At 40.6% G+C, this 24,198-nt stretch overlaps 2 protein-coding genes across 2 annotated transcripts; one reads left to right on the top strand and one right to left on the bottom strand.

Annotated features, from left to right (window-relative positions):
• Positions 1-936: 936 nt before the first annotated feature.
• On the top strand, positions 937-15,009 carry LOC140381666 (mitochondrial inner membrane m-AAA protease component AFG3L1-like). The gene is made up of 18 exons (XM_072465745.1): positions 937-1,070; positions 2,988-3,078; positions 3,150-3,200; positions 3,291-3,391; positions 3,481-3,627; positions 5,120-5,179; positions 5,254-5,384; positions 5,457-5,730; positions 11,746-11,883; positions 12,001-12,154; positions 12,239-12,346; positions 13,319-13,444; positions 13,520-13,630; positions 13,729-13,843; position 13,874; positions 13,925-14,125; positions 14,223-14,417; positions 14,497-15,009. Exons 1-18 carry the CDS (start codon positions 966-968, stop codon positions 14,662-14,664), a joined length of 2,277 nt encoding a protein of 758 aa, XP_072321846.1. The 5' UTR covers positions 937-965; the 3' UTR covers positions 14,665-15,009.
• On the bottom strand, positions 15,001-23,823 carry dbndd1 (dysbindin domain containing 1). The gene is made up of 4 exons (XM_072465737.1): positions 23,611-23,823; positions 22,782-22,940; positions 20,633-20,770; positions 15,001-15,790 (listed from the first exon to the last, which is right to left on the bottom strand). Exons 1-4 carry the CDS (start codon positions 23,639-23,641, stop codon positions 15,636-15,638), a joined length of 483 nt encoding a protein of 160 aa, XP_072321838.1. The 5' UTR covers positions 23,642-23,823; the 3' UTR covers positions 15,001-15,635.
• Positions 23,824-24,198: the final 375 nt, after the last annotated feature.

The raw sequence follows: 24,198 nt of genomic DNA, 5'->3' as shown, positions 1-24,198 counted from the left end.
ATAAAATAGACTTAATATATACACAATATTTACAGTTATATTTACAGATGTAGCTAAAGGCGGTCCTACAATATATTCAAGCGTGTGCCCCTTTATTCTGTGGCAACTTTATTTTGGACGGGCAATGTATTGTGCAGTGTCATAATGGATTATTGTATGTAAATAACAGATTTCTCCCACAAAACACTTAATTTAGACTGCAAGGAGACAAACTACACTAAAACTGTACTTTATTGCACGAAGATGTTATATCGCATGACTTGTTTGTACAAACCATTATCTGCCTCAAAGTTTTATTGCCATGTTTACCTAAACTACGTTTTAAAGAAGCTACAAAGCCACACCCCACCCATCCCTTTTTTAAGCTGTTTTATTGGTTTATCCACAAATGTTTTAGCAATGCAGAACATTTCTTGTGCACCTTAGTGAGGAAAGGTCTTTTTCATGTTCCCACAATGTAAGATTTTGAAATAACTAAAGACAAGCAGTAAATAAGGAGACATATGTTGAATTGTGAAGTTGTCAAAATCTTTATTATATTTAAGTTCCGCAGGTAGGCACAACTGAAACTGCCAAAATTGATTAGTTCTGAATTGTCCTATTGTTTGCCAGATTTGTCTTATGTTTATGTCGCCTAATGTAAAATGAATCATTGAATGGATTATTGTAAAGTAGCTTACACCATGTAGCCTCGCGATCAAACTTGTGGTGCAAACAAACTGCACAATGTTGTGAAATATTGCACGTATAAAGTCATATCACAAGCTTTGTTTTGTAATTATGTATGATTGCATTGTCCCTGTCAAATAATTACATAAATAAATCAATTTGAATCACCTTTTGTTTATTTCCCCGTCAAACTCTCGCGAGACATTCTCAACGTAACCAACAAACTCAAGTGGACACAAGGCAATTCCCAAAGTGTCTTGACAGTTGGTGCTGCAGGGACCGAGCCTCTGTGCAGGATGGCTCTGCTGTGTTTAGGCGTGGGGAACCGAGTCAGGACCGTCCGGACGTGGAGCCGAGACTTCTCCACTATTTCCACAGCTCGTCACAGCCCTGCAGCTCTGGTAGGCAACGCAATATCATTATTATTCATCACAAGTCCAGAAGTTGTATTGGTGCAAGTAACAATTACAAACACAGGGTGATCGACTGTTATTCTCACCATTTGGCCCCGCGTCATCAGGCGGTGTTTCAGCTGCTGTGCCGCGTTACATGGAGAGAGGAGCAGCCGTGGGAAAAAGTACACTGTGTTCTGTTCTGCAATGCACACGCACATCCCAGAGACTGTTTAGATGTTCTGATGTTTGTTCCTCTGTAATTATGCAAACGGTGCATTTAAAAGTGTTTCCTTAGTGCCATGATTTGTTCAGAGGGGTGTGTCGGTTTAAGGAGCGCGCACGGAGCATGGACCCTGCCATTGGGGGGGTTGTTCTTTGGATGTTTTGTTACTGTTATGCCATCCAGATAGAAATAAGCTGTGTGTTTGTGTTTTCAAAGTTTGGATCTAGTAGGATTTTTATTAACCTACTTTTTATTTGGACACACACCAGTATTATAGGCTATAAGGTATTAGGTTGAATACATAAGTGAGAGACTGATCCATCCCTGCCTTGTGAAGGAGAGGTTTCACAGGTCTATCCTTCCTGCTGCTCTCAGACTTCATAACAAACACTGTTAGCCCTAAACATGTGCAATACTGATTTAATCATGTGCAATACTGTCATATTCATGTGCAATACTGATTTAACCATGTGCAATACTGTCATATTCATGTGCAATACTGATTTAACCATGTGCAATACCGTCATATTCATGTGCAATACCGTCATTCATGTGCAATACTGATTTAACCATGTGCAATACCGTCATATTCATGTGCAATACTGATTTAACCATGTGCAATACTGATTTAACCATGTGCAATACCGTCATATTCATGTGCAATACTGATTAATCATGTGCAATACCGTCATTCATGTGTAATACTGATTTAACCATGTGCAATACCGTTATATTCATGTGCAATACTGATTTAACCATGTGCAAAACCGTCATATTCATGTGCAATACTGATTTAACCATGTGCAATACCGTCATATTCATGTGCAATACTGATTTAACCATGTGCAATACCGTCATATTCATGTGCAATACTGATTTAACCATGTGCAATACCGTTATATTCATGTGCAATACTGATTTAACCATGTGCAATACCGTCATATTCATGTGCAATACTGATTTAACCATGTGCAATACCGTTATATTCATGTGCAATACTGATTTAACCATGTGCAATACCGTTATATTCATGTGCAATACTGATTTAACCATGTGCAATACCGTCATATTCATGTGCAATACTGATTTAACCATGTGCAATACCGTTATATTCATGTGCAATACTGATTTAACCATGTGCAATACCGTCATATTCATGTGCAATACTGATTTAACCATGTGCAATACCGTTATATTCATGTGCAATACTGATTTAACCATGTGCAATACCGTCATATTCATGTGCAATACTGATTTAACCATGTGCAATACCGTTATATTCATGTGCAATACTGATTTAACCATGTGCAATACCGTTATATTCATGTGCAATTACTGTCGTACTCACAAGCAACTGATGTCAGTTAGTCTTATCTTTTACTTTACTTTGCTTTGCTCTGCTTTGCTTTGCTTTGCTTTGCTTTACTTTACTGTATTTATCTTTTTTTCCTCCATTCCCTATTAAGATGTGAGAGGAGTTTTGTTAATAAGTGTTTTTTTGTTTTGTTTATAAGAGTTCTTCTATTAAGAGTGTTTTTTAAACTTCCTATAAGTTACCAGGATATGTTCTTTCCTCCTGTATCTACTGCGTTGTAACACCGAAATTTCCCCATGTGTGGACAATAAAGGATTATCTTATCTTATCTTATAATACTATCTTTTTCTGTCTGCTTAAGAATTACAATATGCACTTTTTTCAGAAGATGTCCCATGTCAAGAGGAAATGTGGAGGATTTTACCAGCTCTGTATTCCGCTCACTAGGTCCCTCAGTTCAGACAAGCCCCCCAGAGGTAGATCATTGCTGCATCTGAATGTATTATGTTAATGTTCTGAATGCTGCCTGTACATTTTACATTGATAGGTTTTGAAAAGTTCTTCCCAAAGAGACAAGGAATCGACAAATCTGCCGAAAGTGAGTTGTGTTATGTCTTTACTTTGGCCCAGTCTCTGTTTCATTTCCTGTGACACAAGATGATTTATTTTTGCTTCGTTAAATATTTAGAAGACAAAATCAAACCCCCAGAGTCATTTGAAAGGGAAGATGAAGATGGCAATCGAAGGGAAAGAGGAGACAGACAATCCCGATGGTGGAGTCGTTTTCAGGTAGATACGTTTGTTTTACACCTTTTATCATGGACACTTCATACACAGATATGTTCAGCTTTTGAATATCTTTGCTCTTTGTTCAGCAGGAGTGGTTCTTTAAGGATAAATGTGCATTGAATGTTGCTGTTGGTGCTGCTGGCGTTGCTTCTGCTTTACTTTACTTCTACTGCCGTGAGACGGGGGTCTATGTTTCCTGGAAAGACTTTGTGGACCATTACTTGCGCAAAGGCTTGGTAAAGTCACTTTTCCTTCATCTTTAATTTAATCTTTTTACATTTTCAAAAATTAAAACATTAGATTACAAAAAAAGAAACTGAACAAGAAAAAAAGAAAATGAAATAAAATGTAGGCACACAAAGTCCAAAATAAAAGTCCATTTAGTCCGAAGTCTGTCAAATATGTCCATTTTCAAATTAAGTTCCCCCCTCCAATTTTCCTTATATCAATTATAATGTCAGTTCAATTCGTGATCATCGGCACCATTTGTGTCATCCATTTTTCCTGAATCTGATGTTGTGTCCATGGCCGGAGGTTTGAGGCCTAAATAGAGAGATCCTACTCCCACTGATGGACTGTGGAGCCAGAACCAATCAGGAGGAGAGAGGGAGGTTCATCTAGCAAGACAGTTCATCCAGTCAGATGAAGAGCTGTTCATGTAGAGTAGAGAGCGTTCCTCCAGGCAGAGGAGCATCCAGATCTACAGGTCAGCATCAGTGCGAAGTGCTCTGTTTGGATGATATGCTTCTAGATCATCTTTGAGGTGGGATGGGGCTCTGTCATTTATGGCTTTTTAAATGTAGTTCATATTAAGGTAATGAATTAATGTAATGAGATGTATTAACACTGTTGCCACAAAGCCATGAGCAGCGCTAGCTAGGTAACAATATTAGCATTAACTCCACTTTCTGCTAAATCTCGTGTCCAATATTATGATTTGTGTTATTTACTAAAGACTGTATATTGCAGGGGTAATTTGGAACACTGTAAAATATTGTTTAAAATGTGAACACAATAGATATTCTATGACTATTGTTCTAGTTGTTGATGGTATTGAACTCAGTTATAAACCAGCACGGCATTAAGAAAGACCTGTCCTTGCTTTATTTCTCATAATTATCCCCCTTTACAGAGCTTTTACTCAAGCACTCTGCCTTCTTGATCTGTCTGATCAGGTTTCATTGATAAATACAGCTGTGTCAGCTGCATAGCAGTGGTGGTTAACTGATAACCCTGTGGCACACCATCAGTTACTTAAGAACAAGGTGAGGAGCTCTGGTCCCAAACTGGTACCTCTCCAATAGGATTTAAACCAGCTGAGGTCCCTCTGACACCTACATGACATTCTAACCTCTGCAGTAGAATGTTGTGGTCGCTGCCCTGAAGTCCAACAGAACCAGGATTGAGACCATTCCATCATCTGCAGCTAATAACAAATCATTTGTGACTTACTAGTTTAGAACTAGTTTTAAACTAGTGCAGTTTCAGTGCTGTGGTGGGCTCTGAACCCAGACTGAAAAACTTCAAATAAGTTGTTTAAAACTCTTTCAAGGATTTTGGAGACAAATTAGTCAAACTAGTACAGCAAAGCTTTGATTTGAGCTGAAATAAAGTAATTTTTCAGAGGTCTTTTACTTATTTACTTATAGGATTTTTAATTGGATGACGTGACTTTGTCTTTTCAATGTCCATTTCACAAATGCATGTACAACATTGTGACATTTGCAGGTGGACCACCTGGAGGTCATCAACAAACAATATGTCAATGGAGTTGACACTTCACAAGTGGTTAGTGTTATAACATTTTAAAACAACGTTATGATAAATGTTAATATACTATATTATTTATATTCTTTTTTTAGGATTACTTGTGGTTCAACATAGGCAGTGTGGACTCATTTGAACATAATTTGGAAGTGGTTCAGCACGAAATGGATTTAGAATTTGGAGTTCAAACTAAAGTTCCTGTGATTTACTGCAGTGAAACTGATGGGTAAAAGTTGTGGATATTTGAATACAAACAGAACACCCTCCTTTATGTCTAATTGGACTCTTATTTTCATAGGGCCTTTCTGTTAAACATCCTTGCCCCTTTACTGTTGATTGGGATTTTACTCTTTGCCACCCGCCATGGTCCTCTGTCAGGGCGGCAGCTCGGTGGGCAAGACAAGAGTGTTTTTGGCATGAGTGAATCCAAAGCAAAGTTATTAAAGCACCATGTTGGTGTGAAGTTCAAAGATGTGGCTGGGTGCGATGAAGCCAAACTGGAAATTATGGAGTTTGTTAATTACTTGAAGAACCCAAAGAAATACAGAGACCTCGGAGCCAAAATACCAAAGGTTTGTCTTTTATGATTGCACTGCATCAAGTTTATTAGGCCCGAGCGCCACAAGCTGGCGAGAGGCCTATTAATCTCGTAAGGCCGTGCGAAGCACGGCTGCAAAAGTGCGCACGTAGTGCGCACGAAATCGAGCGCGAAGCGCTCGCCCACTTCCAAACACTCACTAACGCACTCCTTCACTCATGCACGCCCCGTGCATACTAATTAGTAGTAGGAAAATGGAACATTACCGTTGTAAACGGGCGAAGCCCGTGCAAAAGTGCGCACTAAACGAGCACTTTAAATTGAGATGACGACCGCGAAGCGGTCGTCATCCCCATATAAAGCACTCATTTGCGCTAAGTAGCTCACGAATACGTTCCCCATCTCTTGCATGTTCCGTGCATATAAGCATGTAATGCAAAAATTGAACATTATTACTGTATAGAGGGCCAAAAACACAAAGTGGGCGGAGCCCACTCAAAATTAACGAAAGTACCCGTCAGTGACCAGGGACCCACACCATGAGGTAGGAAAGCGCGAGCGCTTTCCGAAAATGTATAGTTTATGATATTTGAAAAATGGGAAACATTGTTTTCGCATCGGAATATTATTAGGCCCGAGCCCCAGCAGGGCGGAGGGCCTATTGCTCCCGCAACGCTGCCGAAGGCAGCGTTGCAACTGTCTGACCAAACATGCGGGCGCAGCCCGCATGTTTGGTACCCCGTCGCCCCTGGCAAGTACAGTGAACTAGCCCATGCCGAAGGCATGGATCATGCATACTTACTCCTGCTATGACAGAAATAGTCAACAATTAGTGAATGGGCGTAGCCCATTCACTAATTGTTGACAACAGCAGCGCGAAGCGCTGCATTCCTCCAAAAACCCTCCTGGCATCGTCCCGTACGCGAGAATCTATGCCGCAGGCATGGGCCATGCTTGTATCTGCTCAAATCAATGAAAGTCTATGGGGAGTGGGCGGGGCATCCCGACGGAATAGGGAGTGACGAGCGCGTAAGCGCTCGTAATGATGATTCCACCCCATGGCGGCATCGGGAAGGCTTAGAGCTTTCAAACAATGTATAATTTGTTGTTATAGTGGAAACGGCTATATTGTTTTTGCTAAAAATATTATTATTAGGCCCGAGCGCCACAAGCTGGCGAGAGGCCTATTAATCTCGTAAGGCCGTGCGAAGCACGGCTGCGAAAGTGCGCACGTAGTGCGCACGAAATCGAGCGCGAAGCGCTCGCCCACTTCCAAACACTCACTAACGCACTCCTCCACTCATGCACGCCCCGTGCATACTAATTAGTTGTAGGAAAATGGAACATTACCGTTGTAAACGGGCGAAGCCCGTGCAAAAGTTCGCACTAAACGAGCACTTTACATTGGGATGACGACCGCGAAGCGGTCGTCATCCCCATATAAAGCACTCATTTGCGCTAAGTAGCTCACGAATACGTTCCCCATCTCTTGCATGTTCCGTGCATATAAGCATGTAATGCAAAAATTGAACATTATTACTGTATAGAGGGCCAAAAACACAAAGTGGGCGGAGCCCACTCAAAATTACCGAAAGTACCCGTCAGTGACCAGGGACCCACACCATGAGGTAGGAAAGCGCGAGCGCTTTCCGAAAATGTATAGTTTATGATATTTGAAAAATGGGAAACATTGTTTTCGCATCGGAATATTATTCTTTCTTTCTTTCTTTCTTTCTTCTTCTTCTTCTCGGGACCAACCCCCCTATTTTTCACCCAGTGAACATTGACGAAAAGTCACAAAAATTTGCACACCTCTAAAAATCGTGCCTCTCTACATTCTGGCTATTTCCCTTTTCTAAAATAAAAAAAATTGGCGCGTCAGCGCCACCAAATGTACCAAAAATGCATTGAGAGATGGGAAATGACCCAAAAAAAATCTGATCGTAGAATCATGAAATTTGGCGCAGAGGTAGATGGTGACAAGAGAAGTAAAAAATATTATTACGGCAACGCCGTCCCCCGAACCAAATGTCGGCCATATTGCTTCAAAAATGGCTAAACATGACTTCGGAGTTTTTCCAAACGTCGTACTTTTACGAACTCCTCCCAGGGCGTTGGCCCTAAAAAGCTGAAATTTGGTGAAAATGCTACTGCGGAGTGGGACATCAAAAGTTATCCAAATTACATTGATACCTCTCACGGTCTCTGTGCGGCGAAGCCGCAAACTGTAACTAAAATTTCAGAAATCTCCCATATTTAAAATTTCTGCCGTTTGCGCAGATAAAGTCCGAATTGCATCAAATTAGAATCAGTTGTTAAACTCTTTGCCCTAAACCTACTTGAAGTGAAATAAATTCATTTGGCGCCACAGCGCCCCCTACAGATTTTATATGGAGGTTAAATGTTTAGTTTTGCGAAATTATATGAAATTTGACACACAACTCAATTTTAGCATCCCCATCAAAAAAGTCAATGAGACCCATGTCATAATTGTTATGGCGTTGCCCAACGATGACCGAAACCTTTCATGTTATTCCAATGGGGAAATCGCCAGAACATGTTTACACTTTAGACTTTCACAAACTCCTCCCAGGGCGTCAGCCCTATTAACCTGAAATTTGGTGGGACTCATCTTCAGGGGTGGACCATCAAAAGTTATCCACATTTTCATTCAAAGAGTCACGGTGTCTGTGCGGCAAAGCCGCACATTTTGCCAAGAATTCAAAATAAAATAGCTTTTTGATGGTAAAACAAAGGGGAGAAGATGTGACAGCGTCACAGATTCAGCAGTAGGCGTAATAAAAGGACAATTGGGGCGCGTTAGCGCCCCCTCCTCTTGCGGCGTGGCGGCGGTGTGGCGGCGGCGTGGCGAGGGCCGATCATTGCCGCTTGCGGCTATATTTTTTATTATTTTTCTTGTTCTTCTTCAGCGCTTTGATCTCTAATTTGACCCCCTGAACATGCTCAAAAACTCACCAAACTTTGCCCAAAATTCAGAATCGGCGAAAAATTTTATTTTTTCTGGGCCATTTTTTTTTTCGTTAAAAAATGGCGCGACAGCCCCACAGACAAAAGTCAAAATACATTGCGCCTATGGGAGACGCCCCGAGGTCAACTTTGGCGTAAAGCTACGAAATTCTGGACACGCATTCCTCTCGTGAGGACAAAGAAAAAAAATCATTGTGGCCACGCCCCCAGACTTACCCTATGGCCGCCATCTTCCTTTGAAAATGAAAACACGCTGTGTTAGCCATTTTGTTCACGTCAAACTTTGACGAACTCCTCCTAGGGCGTTTTGCCCACCAACTTCAAAATTGGCGTACGTCCTCTGGACAAGTGGGGCATCTAAAGTTATCCAATTTTTGGAGATACCTTCTACGGTCTGTGTGCGGCGCAGCCGCAAAGTTGGACAACTTATTTTGGAATATTGCAGGTCTAAAAATTGCTCCCATTTGATCAAAACCAGTCCGATTATGACCAAATTTGAATCAGTTGTTCAACTTTCTAGTTTGGACCAGTTTAGCTTGACAAAATTTAAATGGGCGCGATAGCGCCCCCTACAGAGTGACCTTTAAATTAACATTGAAGGTCAAAAATTAGTTTGACCAAAATGTTCTAAACTTTACCCAAAATTCTATTTTGGCGTCCCTATCAAAAAAGCCAATCAGACAAATGCCTTAATTTTTACGGCGTAGTCGTAGCGATGACATAAACTTCCCATGTTATCCCTATGGGAAAACCGCTAAATCTCTCGAATATCAACATTTTTCTGTTTCACACTTTAACGAACTCCTCCTAGTGCGTTTTGCCCACCAACCCCTAAATCGGTGTACGTCCTCTAGACAAGTGGGGCATCTAAAGTTATCCACATTTAAAGGATAGCTTTTACGGTCTCTGTGCGACGGAGCCGCAAACGTTTCCCAGAATTCTGACTATTTGGCCTTCAGAGTGGCCTATAAGCAATAGAGTTTTTCCAAATGACATGATATTTTGAACAAAATTCTAATTTGCCATCCTGATCATGAAAGTATGAGAGCCGAAGTCATATTTTGTACGGCGTAACCGTAGCGATGACAGAAACATCCCATGTTATCCTTATGGGAAAATCGTTGAATCGCTCAAATCACCACATTTTTACGCTTCACACTTTAACGAACTCCTCCTAGGGCGATTGTCCGATCAAGTTCATATTTGGAGAATATCATCTACACAAGCGGGGCATCAAAACGTATCCATATTTTGATTCTAAGTGCTACGGTCTCTGTGTAGCGGACCCGCAAATATATGTCAGAAATGGGAAAACAGCGAAATCTCTAAAATGACCACATTTTTACGCTTCACACTTTAACAAACTCCTCCCAGGGCGATTGCCCGATCAAGCTCATATTTGGGGAAAATCATCTACACAAACTGGGCATCAAAAGTTAGTCATATTTTGATTTTAAGTGGTACGGTCTCTGTGCCGTGGAGCTGCAAATATACTGTCACAAATGGGAAAAACGCCAAATCCTTGAAATGTTCACATTTACGCTTCACACTTTAACCAACTCCTCCTAGTGCGTTTGGCCCACCGATCTCAAAATCGGTGTACCTCCTCTAGACAAGTGGGGCATCAAAAGTTATTCAAATTTTATGGATAACATTTACGGTCTCTGTGCAGCTGAGCCGCAAACTTTTCGCAGAATTTGGACTATTTGGCCTTCAGAGTGGCCTATAAACAAGAGTTTTTCCAAATGACATGACATTTTGCACACAATTCTCATTTGCCATCCCCAAAATAAAAGTATGGGAGCCAAAGTCATATTTGGTAAAGCGTAGCCGTAGCGATGACAGAAACATCCCATGTTATCCCTATGGGGAAACTGCAAAATCTCTAAAATGACCACATTTTTACACTTCACACTTTAACAAACTCCTCCTAGGGCGATTATCCGATCAAGTTCATATTTGGGGAGAATCATCTACACAAGCGGAGCATCAAAAGTTATCCATATTTTTATTCCAAGTGTCACGGTCTCTGTGCGCTGGAGCTGCACATTTGACCGATATTTGTCTTCATTTGCACTGGTTAAGGACAGCATTGTACATGTCCAATGTGTCACTGTCTTAGTTCTTAGACAATTGCGTTAGCGCCATCTCTGTAAAATGCAGAGAGCAGAGTCGGAAGGCCGGCGGCCCGCGAGGGCCGTTGGATGCCGCTTGCGGCTTTAATTCTTTCTTCTTTCTTCTTCTCGGGACCAACCCCCCTATTTTTCACCCAGTGAACATTGACGAAAAGTCACAAAAATGTTCACACCTCTAAAAATCGTGCCTCTCTACATTCTGGCTATTTCCCTTTTCTAAAATAAAAAAAAATTGCCGCGTCAGCTCCCCCAAATGTACCAAAAATGCATTGAGAGATGGGAAATGACCCAAAAAAAATCTGATCGTAGAATCATGAAATTTGGCGCAGAGGTAGATGGTGACAAGAGAAGTAAAAAATATTATTACGGCAACGCCGTCTGCCCAACCAAATGTCGGCCATATTGCTTCAAAAATGGCTAAACATGACTTCGGAGTTTTTCCAAACGTCGTACTTTTACGAACTCCTCCCAGGGCGTTGGCCCTAAAAAGCTGAAATTTGGTGAAAATGCTACTGAGGAGTGGGACATCAAAAGTTATCCAAATTACATTGATACCTCTCACGGTCTCTGTGCGGCGAAGCCGCAAACTGTAGCTAGAATTTCAGAAATCTCCCATATTTAAAATTTCGGCCGTTTGCGCAGATAAAGTCCGAATTGCGTCAAATTAGAATCAGTTGTTAAACTCTTTGCCCTAAACCTACTTGAAGTGAAATAAATTCATTTGGCGCCACAGCGCCCCCTACAGATTTTATATGGAGGTTAAATGTTTAGTTATGTTTAGCGTAATAAAAGGACAATTGGGGCGCGTTAGCGCCCCCTCCTCTTGCGGCGTGGCGGCGGCGTGGCGAGGGCCGATCATTGCCGCTTGCGGCTATATTTTACCTCTTAAAATTGTTGGGTCACCTGTTGCCATGTTTTTGCATTAGGGTGCTCTGTTATCAGGACCTCCCGGGACGGGGAAAAAACTGTTGGCCAAAGCAACTGCAGGAGAAGCTGATGTTCCTTTTATTACTGTGAATGGCTCTGAATTCCAGGAAATGTTTGTCGGTGTGGGCTCTGCCAGAGTAAGCGCTCCACAGTCACATCCATTTATATTCCTATAGTTCTCAAACACAACACATTTGATACAAGAATATTGCAATCTTATATGTTGTTACTTGATATTTGTCTTTTGTACTTAGGTGAGGGACATGTTTGCCCTGGCACGGAGACATGCCCCTTGTATCCTGTTCATTGATGAGATTGATGCTCTTGGTAGAAAGCGAGGAAACGGAAACTTGAACTCCCACAGCGAACAGGAGAACACACTCAACCAGCTACTGGTAGAAATGGATGGTAGACTTTTTTTATACTGTTTTTTATTAAAAAAATGTATTGAGACACATGTCAATCAGCATTAACTGTACTATGTCTTCATAGGTTTTAACAGCAACACAAATGTGATAGTTTTGGCTGGCACCAATCGGGCTGATATCCTTGATCCAGCTTTGATGAGGCCCGGGCGCTTTGATCGTCACATATATCTAGGTAGAAAAGACTTCAATATTTTGAGAAATGAATTTAGAATTGTGATATTGTCATACTGGTATTTTTCTGCTTTATTGTGTACTCCTTAAACATGAAAGCTGCTTTTAAAGGGCTACTTAAAGTGAATTCCTGTTGTTTATGGCCCTATGTCACAAACTGCTGCTTTCTTTGGACTTGATCAGCCACTTTTTAAAGCGTCCAAAATCATGTTTCGCCACCTTCTGGACTGGTCAGAAGAAGTTGGCCACTTGGCTTTAGAAAGTGTCCGACTGAAAAGTGGCTAATCAAGTAGACTTAAGTGAAATGTAATTGGAAATCAGCAAAATAAATCATCATACCCAGAGCACACAAGTCCAGCACCCTGCCAGGTGAATCAATTCTACAGTGTTTTATATTCCATACAATGGCTACAAAATGTCATCATTATATTCTCATTGACATTTTTATATTAAATTACAATCACACACATAGGGTCTCGCATTATGGACTCTTTGTGTCAAAGGCACAAGCCGATCGCTGTGAGCTAATTATCTGCCTCAATACTGCACCAATGTTACATTACACAGGATGAATGGAGTAATCTGCAATGTAAAACGTTTTGTTTTTTTGTAATTAATACTTTTAAGTCGGCAATCAACCACAAAATGAAATAACTAAAATGTCAGGATTCTTACTTTTTTCATTCATCTGGAGATGGTTCTATGAATTGTTCACTGTAATTGTGTCCTTAATAACATTTACTTTTTAATAATGAGCCATTTTTAGTCATGATAGGCCAGTTTTCCCTGTTTGGCCACTGCTTTGGTCACTGTGCTGTGTGAGGCAGCAGCAGGACAGATAATGTGAGCCCCCCAGGCCCACCCCATGTGCTGCGTATGGATCTGTTACGGTTGCTGATACTATAAATACTTTGCTTGTGCACAGCCCTTAAAAATAATATTTACTATTATTTTGTTGTGTTTTTGTTCACAGGGCCACCGGACATAAAAGGCAGAGCGTCTATTTTCAAGGTGCATCTAGAAAAGCTGAAGTTGGACACCTGTATAAAACTTGAACTTTTAGCTAGAAAACTTGCTGCACTGACCCCAGGATTCACTGGTGATTTGTCTTTCGTTTCTATGTTGTGGTCCCCGCGGTTGAAAGTCTAAAGCTGCCATTGTTTTCATGTTCCAGGGGCTGATATTGCTAACGTATGTAATGAAGCTGCTTTGATTGCAGCGCGTCATCTCAATCCACATGTTGACACTAAGCACTTTGAACAGGCAGTGGAAAGGATCACTGGAGGTCATTTAACATCGGACAAAGAATATATTCTTCAGTATCTTGTATCTTGTTGCAAATTTCTTTCTTCCCTTTGAATCCTATATTTTTGTTTCTCCCAGGTGTAGAAAGAAAATCCCACCTTCTGCAGCTTGCAGAGAGGACTACAGTGGCATATCATGAGGCTGGACATGCAGTCACTGGCTGTTTTTTAGAGCATGCAGACCCTCTTCTGAAGTTGCAATATTTTTTATCTCTTCTTTGTAGAGTTTTCACTCAAAAGAAATTCCTAAATATGACTTCATGTTCTGCATTCAGGTGTCCATTGTTCCCAGAGGGAAAGGCTTAGGTTATGCCCAGTATTTACCCAAAGAACAGTATTTGTTCAGCAGGGAACAACTGTTCGATCAAATGTGCATGGCTTTAGTAGGTCGAGTGGCCGAGGAGGTTTTCTTTAGATGCTTCACCACCGGGGCTCAGGATGACCTCAAAAAGGTCACGCAGTCTGCCTATGCGCAGGTAGGCACCATGCTGTACTTAAGATACATCTGTATGTAAGTTATGCAGTATAAGCTTACACAATCTAAAAATGTATCTGTTGCCTTCTTTATTTCAGGTTGTACAACTTGGAATGAGTGAGGCGTTTGGTCAGATGTCTTTTGACCTCCCTCAGGTGGGAGACATTGTTACAGAGAAGCCTTTCAGTGAGCCCACAGCCCAACTTATAGACCAGGAAGTCCACGCACTCGTAGCCGCAGCCTACCAGCACACACGGAAGCTTGTTACTGAAAAGAAACGAGCAGTCGACCTGGTGAGTAATGTTGAAAATGTGTAGACCAACAGAGCTGAAACTAAGTTCAAGTCTACCATGATCTTGTTATGCGGTGTAGGTTGCAAAACGTCTTCTTGAAAAAGAAACTTTGCAGAAGTCTGACATGGTTGAGCTGCTGGGACCCCGTCCATTTAAAGAACATTCCTTGTATGAAGAGTTATCAGAGGATAAGCAGGGACTTGAAGAGGACACGTTGCAAAAAGGAGAGACCACACTCCATGTGTGATATAACTGAAGATGGAGACACAAATGGAGTTTCTTCTACTGGATGTGGTGTTTTTGATACATTTTATGCCTTTAGCCTATTTTTATAGTGCCTTTTAAATGTAATGTTGAAAGATATAATATGGATGATGGTCAAAACTTTTAACTTTTAACTATTGTTTAGCATCAAATTGTTTAAGAGGACAATCATTTGCATTTTCACCATAAGCTGATAGATGCATGTATGAATTGTCTCTGAATGTTGCAGGTGCTGTAGATCATGTTCTCTGTTCAACCTCAGTGTTTGGAGTATTAGGATTTTTACTGTAAAATATGGAGCGATAAATTAAATCACAAAATTATTTAAGATGTTTATTTTGCCTTCACATTTTTCCAGTGTTTCTCTATATTGCTAACATTGATGATTCATTTCAATGGCAAAGTTTGGCACTTCATTTTTTGGCATTCATATAATCCTGTCCCAGACAAAATAAACTGCATCACAGTATTTCCCACTTACATTTTACACTTTAAATAAATAACATCATAAACTACTGTAGTTTAGTTTCTTAGTCATCTCAAAATGCCAGTAGAATGTTCTAAAGCATCTGTTGCATGTCTGTTAGAGAAGTACAGAATGCTACTTAAAAATGCCAATATTATAGTGTACTCTGACATCTACAGGAGGTGACAGATACTATGTTTTGATAAGATTAATTGAATTGGTGGGTCCATGTTGGTGTTGTAATGTGTTTACAGAATTCCTGTGTTGTATTTGCCTTAAATTAACATCATACCCTGTCATCGTGTAAAATATGAAAACCCCCATTCCAATAATAACTCAGTCACAAAAACAAGTCAATGTGAAAAATAGTTTGAAGAAATAATACATAATCATATTGCACATCTCATTTTGAGAAATAGCAGTGTCCTAAACTAGTGCAGCACCAGGAAACTTTGTGAGGTCTCTCCACTGTCCAATAGTTTGGATTTTCAGGGCTTTTTGGACCGTTCCAGTTTCATTAAGGGCTCCATGGTGTCAGAGTCACTGTGGTGTTTCCTCTCTCTCTGTGTCTCTGCTTTATTGCAGCGTGTCCACGAGGGGGAGCGCATGTAGCCGACCTTCTGCAGCACAGGCTGCTGGGAACCTGGGAAGACACAATAAAATACACATTTCAATGACATTGACAATGAAATCAAATGCCGTTTATCTGGCTTGAATAAGGTGTCACATAAATAACCTAACCCTCTAATCAATGTTTCATTATAATAATAACAACTAGCAGAGTAAATAAAATATTCTTAACGTATATCCAGTTTTGGCTGCCATGATTTTCTTGGCCACTAGTGATGCACCTACAAGGAAACTCTTGCTTACAATGAACAAATAAGAGCCGACAGCAGCTGTTCATAGCTTTATATATTTTTAAAAACAAACAATATTCATTTAAAAGGCGGTAGATGTGTATAATAAACCTGCGTTTTAAATCAAGCCTTTACATGTAACTAGTAATTAGTGTTGCATACAAAAATAAGTGAAGCAGTTAAAAGACCAGGTTTTTCATAAATGTGTTTTTCACTCGTCCTTCTGCTCAGTTTGCCGCAGAGTCTCTCTGAGCTTGTGTCAGTGTGGGCTCCTTCTGTGCAGCTGGCTTCCAGCCATTATACTCACCACTCTCTGTGGCCTTTCCTGCATGATAATACATCTTATTATAAGAAAAAGATAAGAGGTGAATTAATGAGAAAGAAAACAAAGATATTATGAAAGTGGTTCAAAATTCTCTAAACGGTTAGGTTGGGGGGGGAAATTGGCGGGAATATAAAACCATTTTGACCACATAAGACCAAATACAAACATCGTTTGAATCCTTCTACAAAACACTTACCAAAATACCACAAAAAATGAGGAAGAAATACGTTCTTTTCCAGACATTCAATTTGCTTGCCATAATAATAAATCAGGTGCTGAAATAACTTAAATTCAAAGTGTAATTAAAAGACTAAAGAACAATATATCTCCAGGGAGTAACAGGTTCACCTCAGAGTGGTATAAAGCTATAAAAGACGAAAGAGGGGAGAGCCAGGGCTGTACTTGGTCCCTCCTCTTGTTCGCTTTGTATTTGGAACCATTGCCCCAATATATTAGACATCAGAAACAATTCATGGTTACAGTCTTAAAATAAAAAAAAAATAAAAAATTGCCTGCTACGCAGATGATGTCTTTGTTTCTGACAGCTGTGATTTGTTCTAAAGCGAGTCTAAAGCAGGACTAAAGTGGACCGCGGGTGCGCCCGATCCAGCGCACAGATCCAGCTTCACTGATCAACACCAAAAGATCTATCCTGAGAATTGCCACAACAAAACTTACACCAGATTTTGATGCACTGGCAAAACAGGGAGATCAACAACACTGTTCCCACTGAAATTGAAGGTCAGTTTTTCTGCTGTGTTTATTCAACTGAAATATAATTAAATTAATAACGATTTAATGCATTTGGAAAACAATTTGTACATTGAGCCTTGCATTTGTTGCTTTGTTACAAGTTACAGGTCAAATCTTGTGTTTTATAGTAATTCATTAGTTCACACAAACACACCATATTTTCCTGGCCCGGCCCCTCTGCCAAATTTTAGAACTCAATGTGGCCCTCGAGTCAAAAAGTTTGGGGACCACTGCTTTAGTTTTAAGACAAATAGCACCAACCTGAGATTCCAAAAAAAGGCAGACTGTAAAAGAAAATCAAATTAAAAGCTTTGATATGCTGATGTAGTCTTTTGGATTGGAGAAACAGGACTTTTATAGGTATTTACAAATAAGGAGTTATTATAATCAAGAAATAAAACAAATCAACTACAATTATAACTCTATGACTAAAATCTTCATTAAGGTATATAAATCAGAACTTTCAAGGGGAAAATATCTAAAGAAGTGGTGTCTAACTCAAAAAATATTAGGAATAAATAGCTTTATATAGTTATATGTGGACACTGATGTACAAATCTGCAGCAGGTGAAAGAGTCCATATTCATGCATCAGCAGCAGGAGCAGGAATATGGACTTATGATATGATTTCTGATATGAAGTGTTGATATCACATGTTACTCCACAAACTCAATATGAGCTTAACATTTTTATAGTTTCTTATCTTAGTGACAAAGTAATCATGAAGTGAATCAAATGAGTGCATTGTGTTTGTATTTACAGTCACATTAGTGTGGACACAGTCAGATCACGTCATGTTCATACTTTATTACACTCTGACCTGTGTTTTACCTGAGGCGCCTGATCTGTCCAGGTTTTGCAATGGTTTTAAAAAAATGTTTGTTAGCTCCACATTAGCTCCACATTGGCGTCGCTTTTAGCACAGCTCTAACAATCACAAAACCTCCTCCTTTCTTTCTTCCATGTGTTTCCCAAAACCACGCATCTATTTTCCCGCTCAGACCTCTGCTCAAGTCTGTAAAGTGTAGTGCGCATCGGCACTTCTCAAACCTCGGCACTTGCTCCAGCAGCACACACAGCAGCACTGAGCAGCGCTGGGGAGGGGCGGCTGCTGCAAAAGACTGTGGGACTTGAAGTTCTAGCAACAAAAACGCTATATATCTATGCTCAATTAATAAATATAAATTAAAGATATTGTAATTGGGCTGGATTAAAACATCTGGGGGGCCGGATGTCTGAAACCCCTGATCTAAGGTACCTGTATATAGACGCATTAATAACTTGGAGACCCAATCTACTAAATATATTAAAATTAGGAGTGTCATTTTGGTTTGATGGACGAGGAGTGGTAATGTGTATGCACATCATAACGGAGGACCAGAAGGAGGTCTGTCCCGTGCCACAAACATACAGGACAGAAATGAACAAGGCAGTGCAGACTATTTTCAACACCACCATCTCACTCAATTTCAGAACCATGTATATGGGCCTCAAAATCCCCGCCATGAGCATAATGGATGACTATCTTTGGAACATACACCTGGTGGCTGGGGAAAGGCCATCACAAACTGCTCTATCGCTGAAGGACTGGACTGACAACATACATTATAGCGACACACGCACAATGAAAAAATAATCACTTCTGCATTCTGGAAAAAGACAAATTTGACAAACACTAGAAAAAATGTGACTTTTATTTTGGATTTAATATTCTTTAACGCTTCTTTTCTTTAAATGCCACCCCCTTATTTTATAAATGTATTCTTTTAAAAAAAACTGGATTTAGAACTTTGACTACTGTCCTGTAGAGACTTTAGCTGCATGTTGGGAAAGGTGGAGTAAGGTTTAATTCATGGGCTTTTACGGCAGTGTCCATCCATTCTTTGGTCAAGTGAGAAAACAAACCAATCAAATGCTTATCAGGAGCTTAACAGTGATGAGGGAGTTCCAGACTGATCACATAATTTCAATGGAAGTTGTAGCGTCTTCATTTTTGAAACATTTTAAGATGACAACCTTTGAAACTTTTTCTTCAATGGGTCACTCCTGGACGAATGAGGGATCACATTGACTCAACTCTGAATGTAATTAAAAATGACTAAACCCACAGTTTGTACATTTCATGGAAATGGACATGTAAAACCATACTTCTGTGATTTTATGGAAGCGTCTTGGGGTTGTGTGGTCCTCAGAGCGCATGTGCAGACCTTTAAAAGAAGCTGCTCTCCGCTCTGGTTCTAAAAGCTCATGTTAGAGCCGCTGCGGCAATACAAGAATCATGCTTCTCGCACAGTATTGCACGAAATGGGCTATCCATCCATCCATCCATCCATTTTCTACCGCTTGTTCCCTTTCGGGGTCGCGGGTGACTGGAGCCAATCCCAGTGACTTCGGGCCTTAGGCGGGGTACACCCTGGACAGTGGCCAACTTGTCGCAGGGCAAACACAGAGACATGGACATTACAGACAGTTCACTCTCACATTCATTCACTAGGGCCAATTTAGAGTCACCAATTTTTGCCTAACACATGCATGTCTTTGGACGGTGGGAGGAGCCGAAGAACCCGGAGAGAACCCACGGTAACACGGGGAGAACATGCAGACTCCACCCAGAGAGATCATGTGATGTTGGTCTGGTCCGGGAACTGATCTCCTTCTTGGGAGGCAAGAGCGCTAACCGCCTTTGCCACCGTGCACCCCAACGAAATGGGCTAATTTGGATGTATTTTAAAACAATTCATATAAAGTTGTGACACACAATCATTTTAGATTTTATTGGCCAATCCCTGATTGCTGTGATTGCCCTGCTTCTGAACGTTCTGAAAAGACTTGGGAGGTGAGAAAGCCGATTGCTAGCACTCTCGCCTTAAAGCAAGAAGGTTGCGTGCTTGACTCCTGGACCGGGCCAATCAGTGCGGAGTTTGAATGTCTTCCTGTAACTGGGTGAGTTTATTCCAGGTACATTGGTTTCCCCCATCACCCAAAACATGCACAATAGGGAAAATCCTCCAACCAAGGGCCTGACCAAGCTTAGCCCAGCACCCACTGCTCCTGACATTTGTCCCAGCTACAACCTGTCCATCCAGAAGCATGGGTCAAATGTAGAGGACAAATTTCCCAATGGGGAAAATCAAGTGTAGTTTGCAAGTTTGTATATATTATATATCCACACACTGAATCTTTCAGTCTTCTTACACCAAATGCCCTTTATTGGCCCCTCCTCTAAGCACATCAGAGCACAGTTAACTCTCTGCATGCAGAACAAGCTCACTTACTGTTTCATAAATAAAACATAAGGAAAATTCTGCTTCCTATTGCAATTTTAAGGAACTAGTTCACTCATACGAAAGCTAATAGTTCTGCTGTCTGTGTCATCTTTTTGATATTCAAACAGCATCCGTTAGCTTTGGCTTAACCTCAGTGCACCATTGTTTACATTTCATGCATTTTCAATGTAATTACTCACTATTATGAAAGCTTAACACATTTGTAGAGAAAAAAAAAAAAAAGCTGCAAATAGAATATTTTACGCCAGTTTGTGTCTAACCTGCTGATGACTCATTGTGGTTCTCTTCATCAGAGTCGACGAAAACCTCTGCTAACTCCTGGTCGGACATGTCCGTCAACTCCGTCAGATCCAAGAGGTCAAAGTGGACCTCCAACGAGGACACACTGCTTAAGGGCTCTGGACACAAACAATAATACATGTTTAGAGCATGCTCATTAAGTAGGTATTATTGCTTTTAAGTAAAAGAGTGCTTTTATACAGCACCCTTTTATATCCTTTATATATATGATACGGATGTGTTAAGAATTCATGTAATGTACTTCAAAAATGAAATGGATTTTAGCCCAGTTAAGTAAACATTCTGCTATGTACGTCCTTTTTCTTTGGATAGAGGAAATGATAGACAGTAATGTATGCTAATCGCACAAAAAGTCCTGTGGGACATGTGTTTGTGACCCACCTATCTCACCTTGGTTTTATCTGTTTTGTCCATGAGATGCTGCTAAAATGCAGGATTGAGTTGGTCTCTACAGTCCGTGGACATTTGACATTCATAAATATTTACTAAGCCCTTGACATTTTTGCCCATGTAATTAGATTGAGTGGCATTACATCACCATTTTCTGTGTTTAAAGGTGAACAGGTTAGATGAGAAATGGAAAAAAATATTATGTCAAAAATGCTCAATTAACAATGCGATTACAATGCATTTATACAATACATGTTTTAATCTGTTTTGGTGAATGTAACGTTTAACCCATTTTCCATGTGCAGTCCAGTGTATTTAAAAAAATTGTTCGGACGGGACACCAGCATTTTCTACGTACTGACTCTGAATATGAACGTATAAAAAGGAAAGTATCTACTTTCAAAAAGGCTTCAGAATTAATTTCATTCATCTCCAAGGGGAAATTATTTTCAACCGACCAGTTCAAGAAACTACATGTTCCAAAAAATAAGATAAAATTGTAATAGACAAATACAATAGAGCTGTTATCAATCAACTACCATAATACCAATATGACCCATATGTGGCTATTTGTTGATCAACCCATATGAACAAACAATTCACATTTAAATTCACTTATAAACGTATCCTTCAAATGTACATATTTACATCATATCTTTTTTTCCACAATAGTAGAAAGTAGAAACTGCAGTTTTTGTTCAACTCAAAACAAAACTTAATTGTTGTCAGTTGAAACGACTTCAAACCATGATATTAATATTACCAAGTTACCTAATTACCAAATTTCTTACAGATAATGATATGGTTTAACGTTTGTGGATTTAAATCTGAGATTATGACGTCTTCAAATTCAAAAAAGCAACAGAGCATAAAATATGAGAGGGCTGAAGATGCAGGGCATGTGGACGCTGTGACACAGATTTGTTTAAATTTTATAATAGTAACCTTTTTGCTGTGCTGGTTTTAACATCCCACATCCCCTTTCTTTCTCTTCTTCCACACCCCTCTCCCTTTGAATAATTGATCAACTCTTTTCTCCCTCGCAAAGGCAGATTGAGTGAAACAAAGGCAAAGCCAATAAATGGATCTTAAAACGCCTGCAAGGACATGTGTTAGGGACTTTAGACCTCATAGGATTATATATAAGATATATATTAGGGCACTCTTTGTTATTTGTTGGTAAATCAATTATTGAAGGAAATTGTGACGACAATCTGCTGATTCTAAAAGCTCCTCCTGAGGCAGACATATGTGTTCAAGCTGTCATCTCTACGTTCTAGAGAATGGTACACACATGTTTGTGTGTGAGGCTGTGAGATTGATTCTGAGGCACTGCTTAATTTGTCCTGGAGTGCTTTGTACAAACATGGTTGCCTTGTCACTCGTGTTATTTGTGCCTCTTGTGTCAGTGCTGTGTTTGGCATACAAGCAGCTCTCTGTAGTGGATGCAATACAATCAGGCCTTTGAGCTGGGAAAGTAGTGGCTGAGAAAATGTACAACAGGCAAAATCGAGCTGGATGTTTTGACAGCCAAGGTTAAGCTTAAGTGTCCAGACCTAGACATCAATAAGCTTGTTCATTTATCCGAGCCTGACACCAGCACCAACAGAACTTTTAACACCCGTTTTTGTTTTTGTTGTTGTTTTTACAATCAAGTTCAACCTCACAAAAGGCATGGGCACACATAAAGTATTTCTACTGTGTTGTTCTGTGCCTTACCCCGGTACTCGCGTCTCCTGTCAGCGATGTGCAGCAGGCTAGCAGCAGTGTGCCCTGACAAAGCACCCTCCTCTTCGGCCACAGGAGGCTGGAATGGATCCCTGGAGAAGTCTCCAGAGCTGGAGGGCTTCAACAGCTTCTGGATGTCTTTGTTTGGTTCTGTACATGGTTGCAAGTAAATATAGACGATGTCCTACAATAAAACTGGGCAAGCATCTCCTTATGTAGAACTATTTTTGTTCCAAGAAAGCAAGTCTGACCTTTACTGTATTTCTAAAGCATGTCATATAAGCGATACATGTGATTCTGAGATGCCGGTAACGACAGAAGACAGAATATACAGTATCTAGGCTGAGATGGATCAGCAACAGGCAAACTTACCAGAATACAAATTAGGAAACAGTCAGGCTGGTCAGGCTACTGAGAGCCTACTGTTTTAATTAAGGGGGGATTAAATAATAGGGCAATTTTGATTACTAGATGGGTAAGAGCTGAACATTAGTTTGACACAAATACACACACAAATATATGATGGTAACAAACTCAAAATCCATTGACTTCAGAAACACATGACTTCACATCTGCTGCACTCGCGCTCCAAAATGAAGGAGAAAAGCAGAGTGTCCTGCATGTGGCTATGGACTGGCCACCTTACCAGCCTTTAACTTTTCATTATAGCATAAAGACCTTATCATAGGCCTAAACTACAGCTGTTTTCAGCATTGAAAACACCAACGTGACAGATCATACTGGTTCAAATGGCTTTTTAATGAAATAGACTGCACCCTAAATTCTGGGACTAAAATCTGTAAAAGAATAAGATTCTTACCTGGGCTTCCAGCCCCTCCCTGAGCCTCCATGCAGCCCAGCCACAAGCGTCTGTTGTTCACTTCAGCGGCATCGGAGAGAAGAAAGAAGCCGGCGGGAGAACGTGGAGACGAGACGGAGTGCGTCTGGGTGGGGCATGCACACGAGCGTATGACGGAAGGTCACTGATGCCCCGCTAAATAGGCTTTTGAATCATCCTCGGTTCTGAGTAGTGGATGATGCTGGTTTGCATTGAGCACAAGGGTCTGTTCATGTCTCCAGAGCTGCGGCACTGGCTCCTCGAGCAACAACAGCAGCTGCAGCAGCAGAAGCAGCAGAAGCAGCAGAAGCAGCAGAAGCAGCAGAAGCAGCAGAAGCAGCAGAAGCAGCAGAAGCAGCAGAAGCAGCAGAAGCAGTCAGGGAAGAGCAGGACAGGGATGCGGGATGATCCACATTACATCATTCACACCCAGTTTCAGGAGTATATTATTGGCACTATTGGTACCATAGGTCTGTGCAAAATAACGAGTGAGAGAGGAGCGATGGAGCTGTAGCCTTTATGTGATCACCGAATAACTTATTGTTGGTATATAGGCCTAATATAAGTTGT

This window comes from Eucyclogobius newberryi, unplaced genomic scaffold (genome assembly GCF_026437365.1).
Source record: "Eucyclogobius newberryi isolate DKJ021-1_F unplaced genomic scaffold, fEucNew1.0.hap1 SCAF_5, whole genome shotgun sequence".
Classification (NCBI taxonomy): Eukaryota; Metazoa; Chordata; class Actinopteri; order Gobiiformes; family Gobiidae; genus Eucyclogobius; species Eucyclogobius newberryi.
Note: the sequence above shows the minus strand (reverse complement) of the source record. Positions and strands in the feature narration are given on the sequence as shown.

Coding starts and splice junctions, on each gene's coding strand:
- LOC140381666 (XM_072465745.1), top strand. CDS start 966: ATGGCTCTGCTGTGTTTAGGCGTGGGGAACCGAGTCAGGACCGTCCGG. Junction 5,731..11,745: donor TCGGAGCCAAAATACCAAAG/GTTTGTCTTTTA, acceptor TTTTTGCATTAG/GGTGCTCTGTTATCAGGACC. Junction 13,445..13,519: donor ACTGACCCCAGGATTCACTG/GTGATTTGTCTT, acceptor TTCATGTTCCAG/GGGCTGATATTGCTAACGTA.
- dbndd1 (XM_072465737.1), bottom strand. CDS start 23,641: ATGGAGGCTCAGGGAGGGGCTGGAAGCCCAG. Junction 22,941..23,610: donor GGGAGGGGCTGGAAGCCCAG/GTAAGAATCTTA, acceptor AACCATGTACAG/AACCAAACAAAGACATCCAG. Junction 20,771..22,781: donor CAGGAGACGCGAGTACCGGG/GTAAGGCACAGA, acceptor GTTTGTGTCCAG/AGCCCTTAAGCAGTGTGTCC.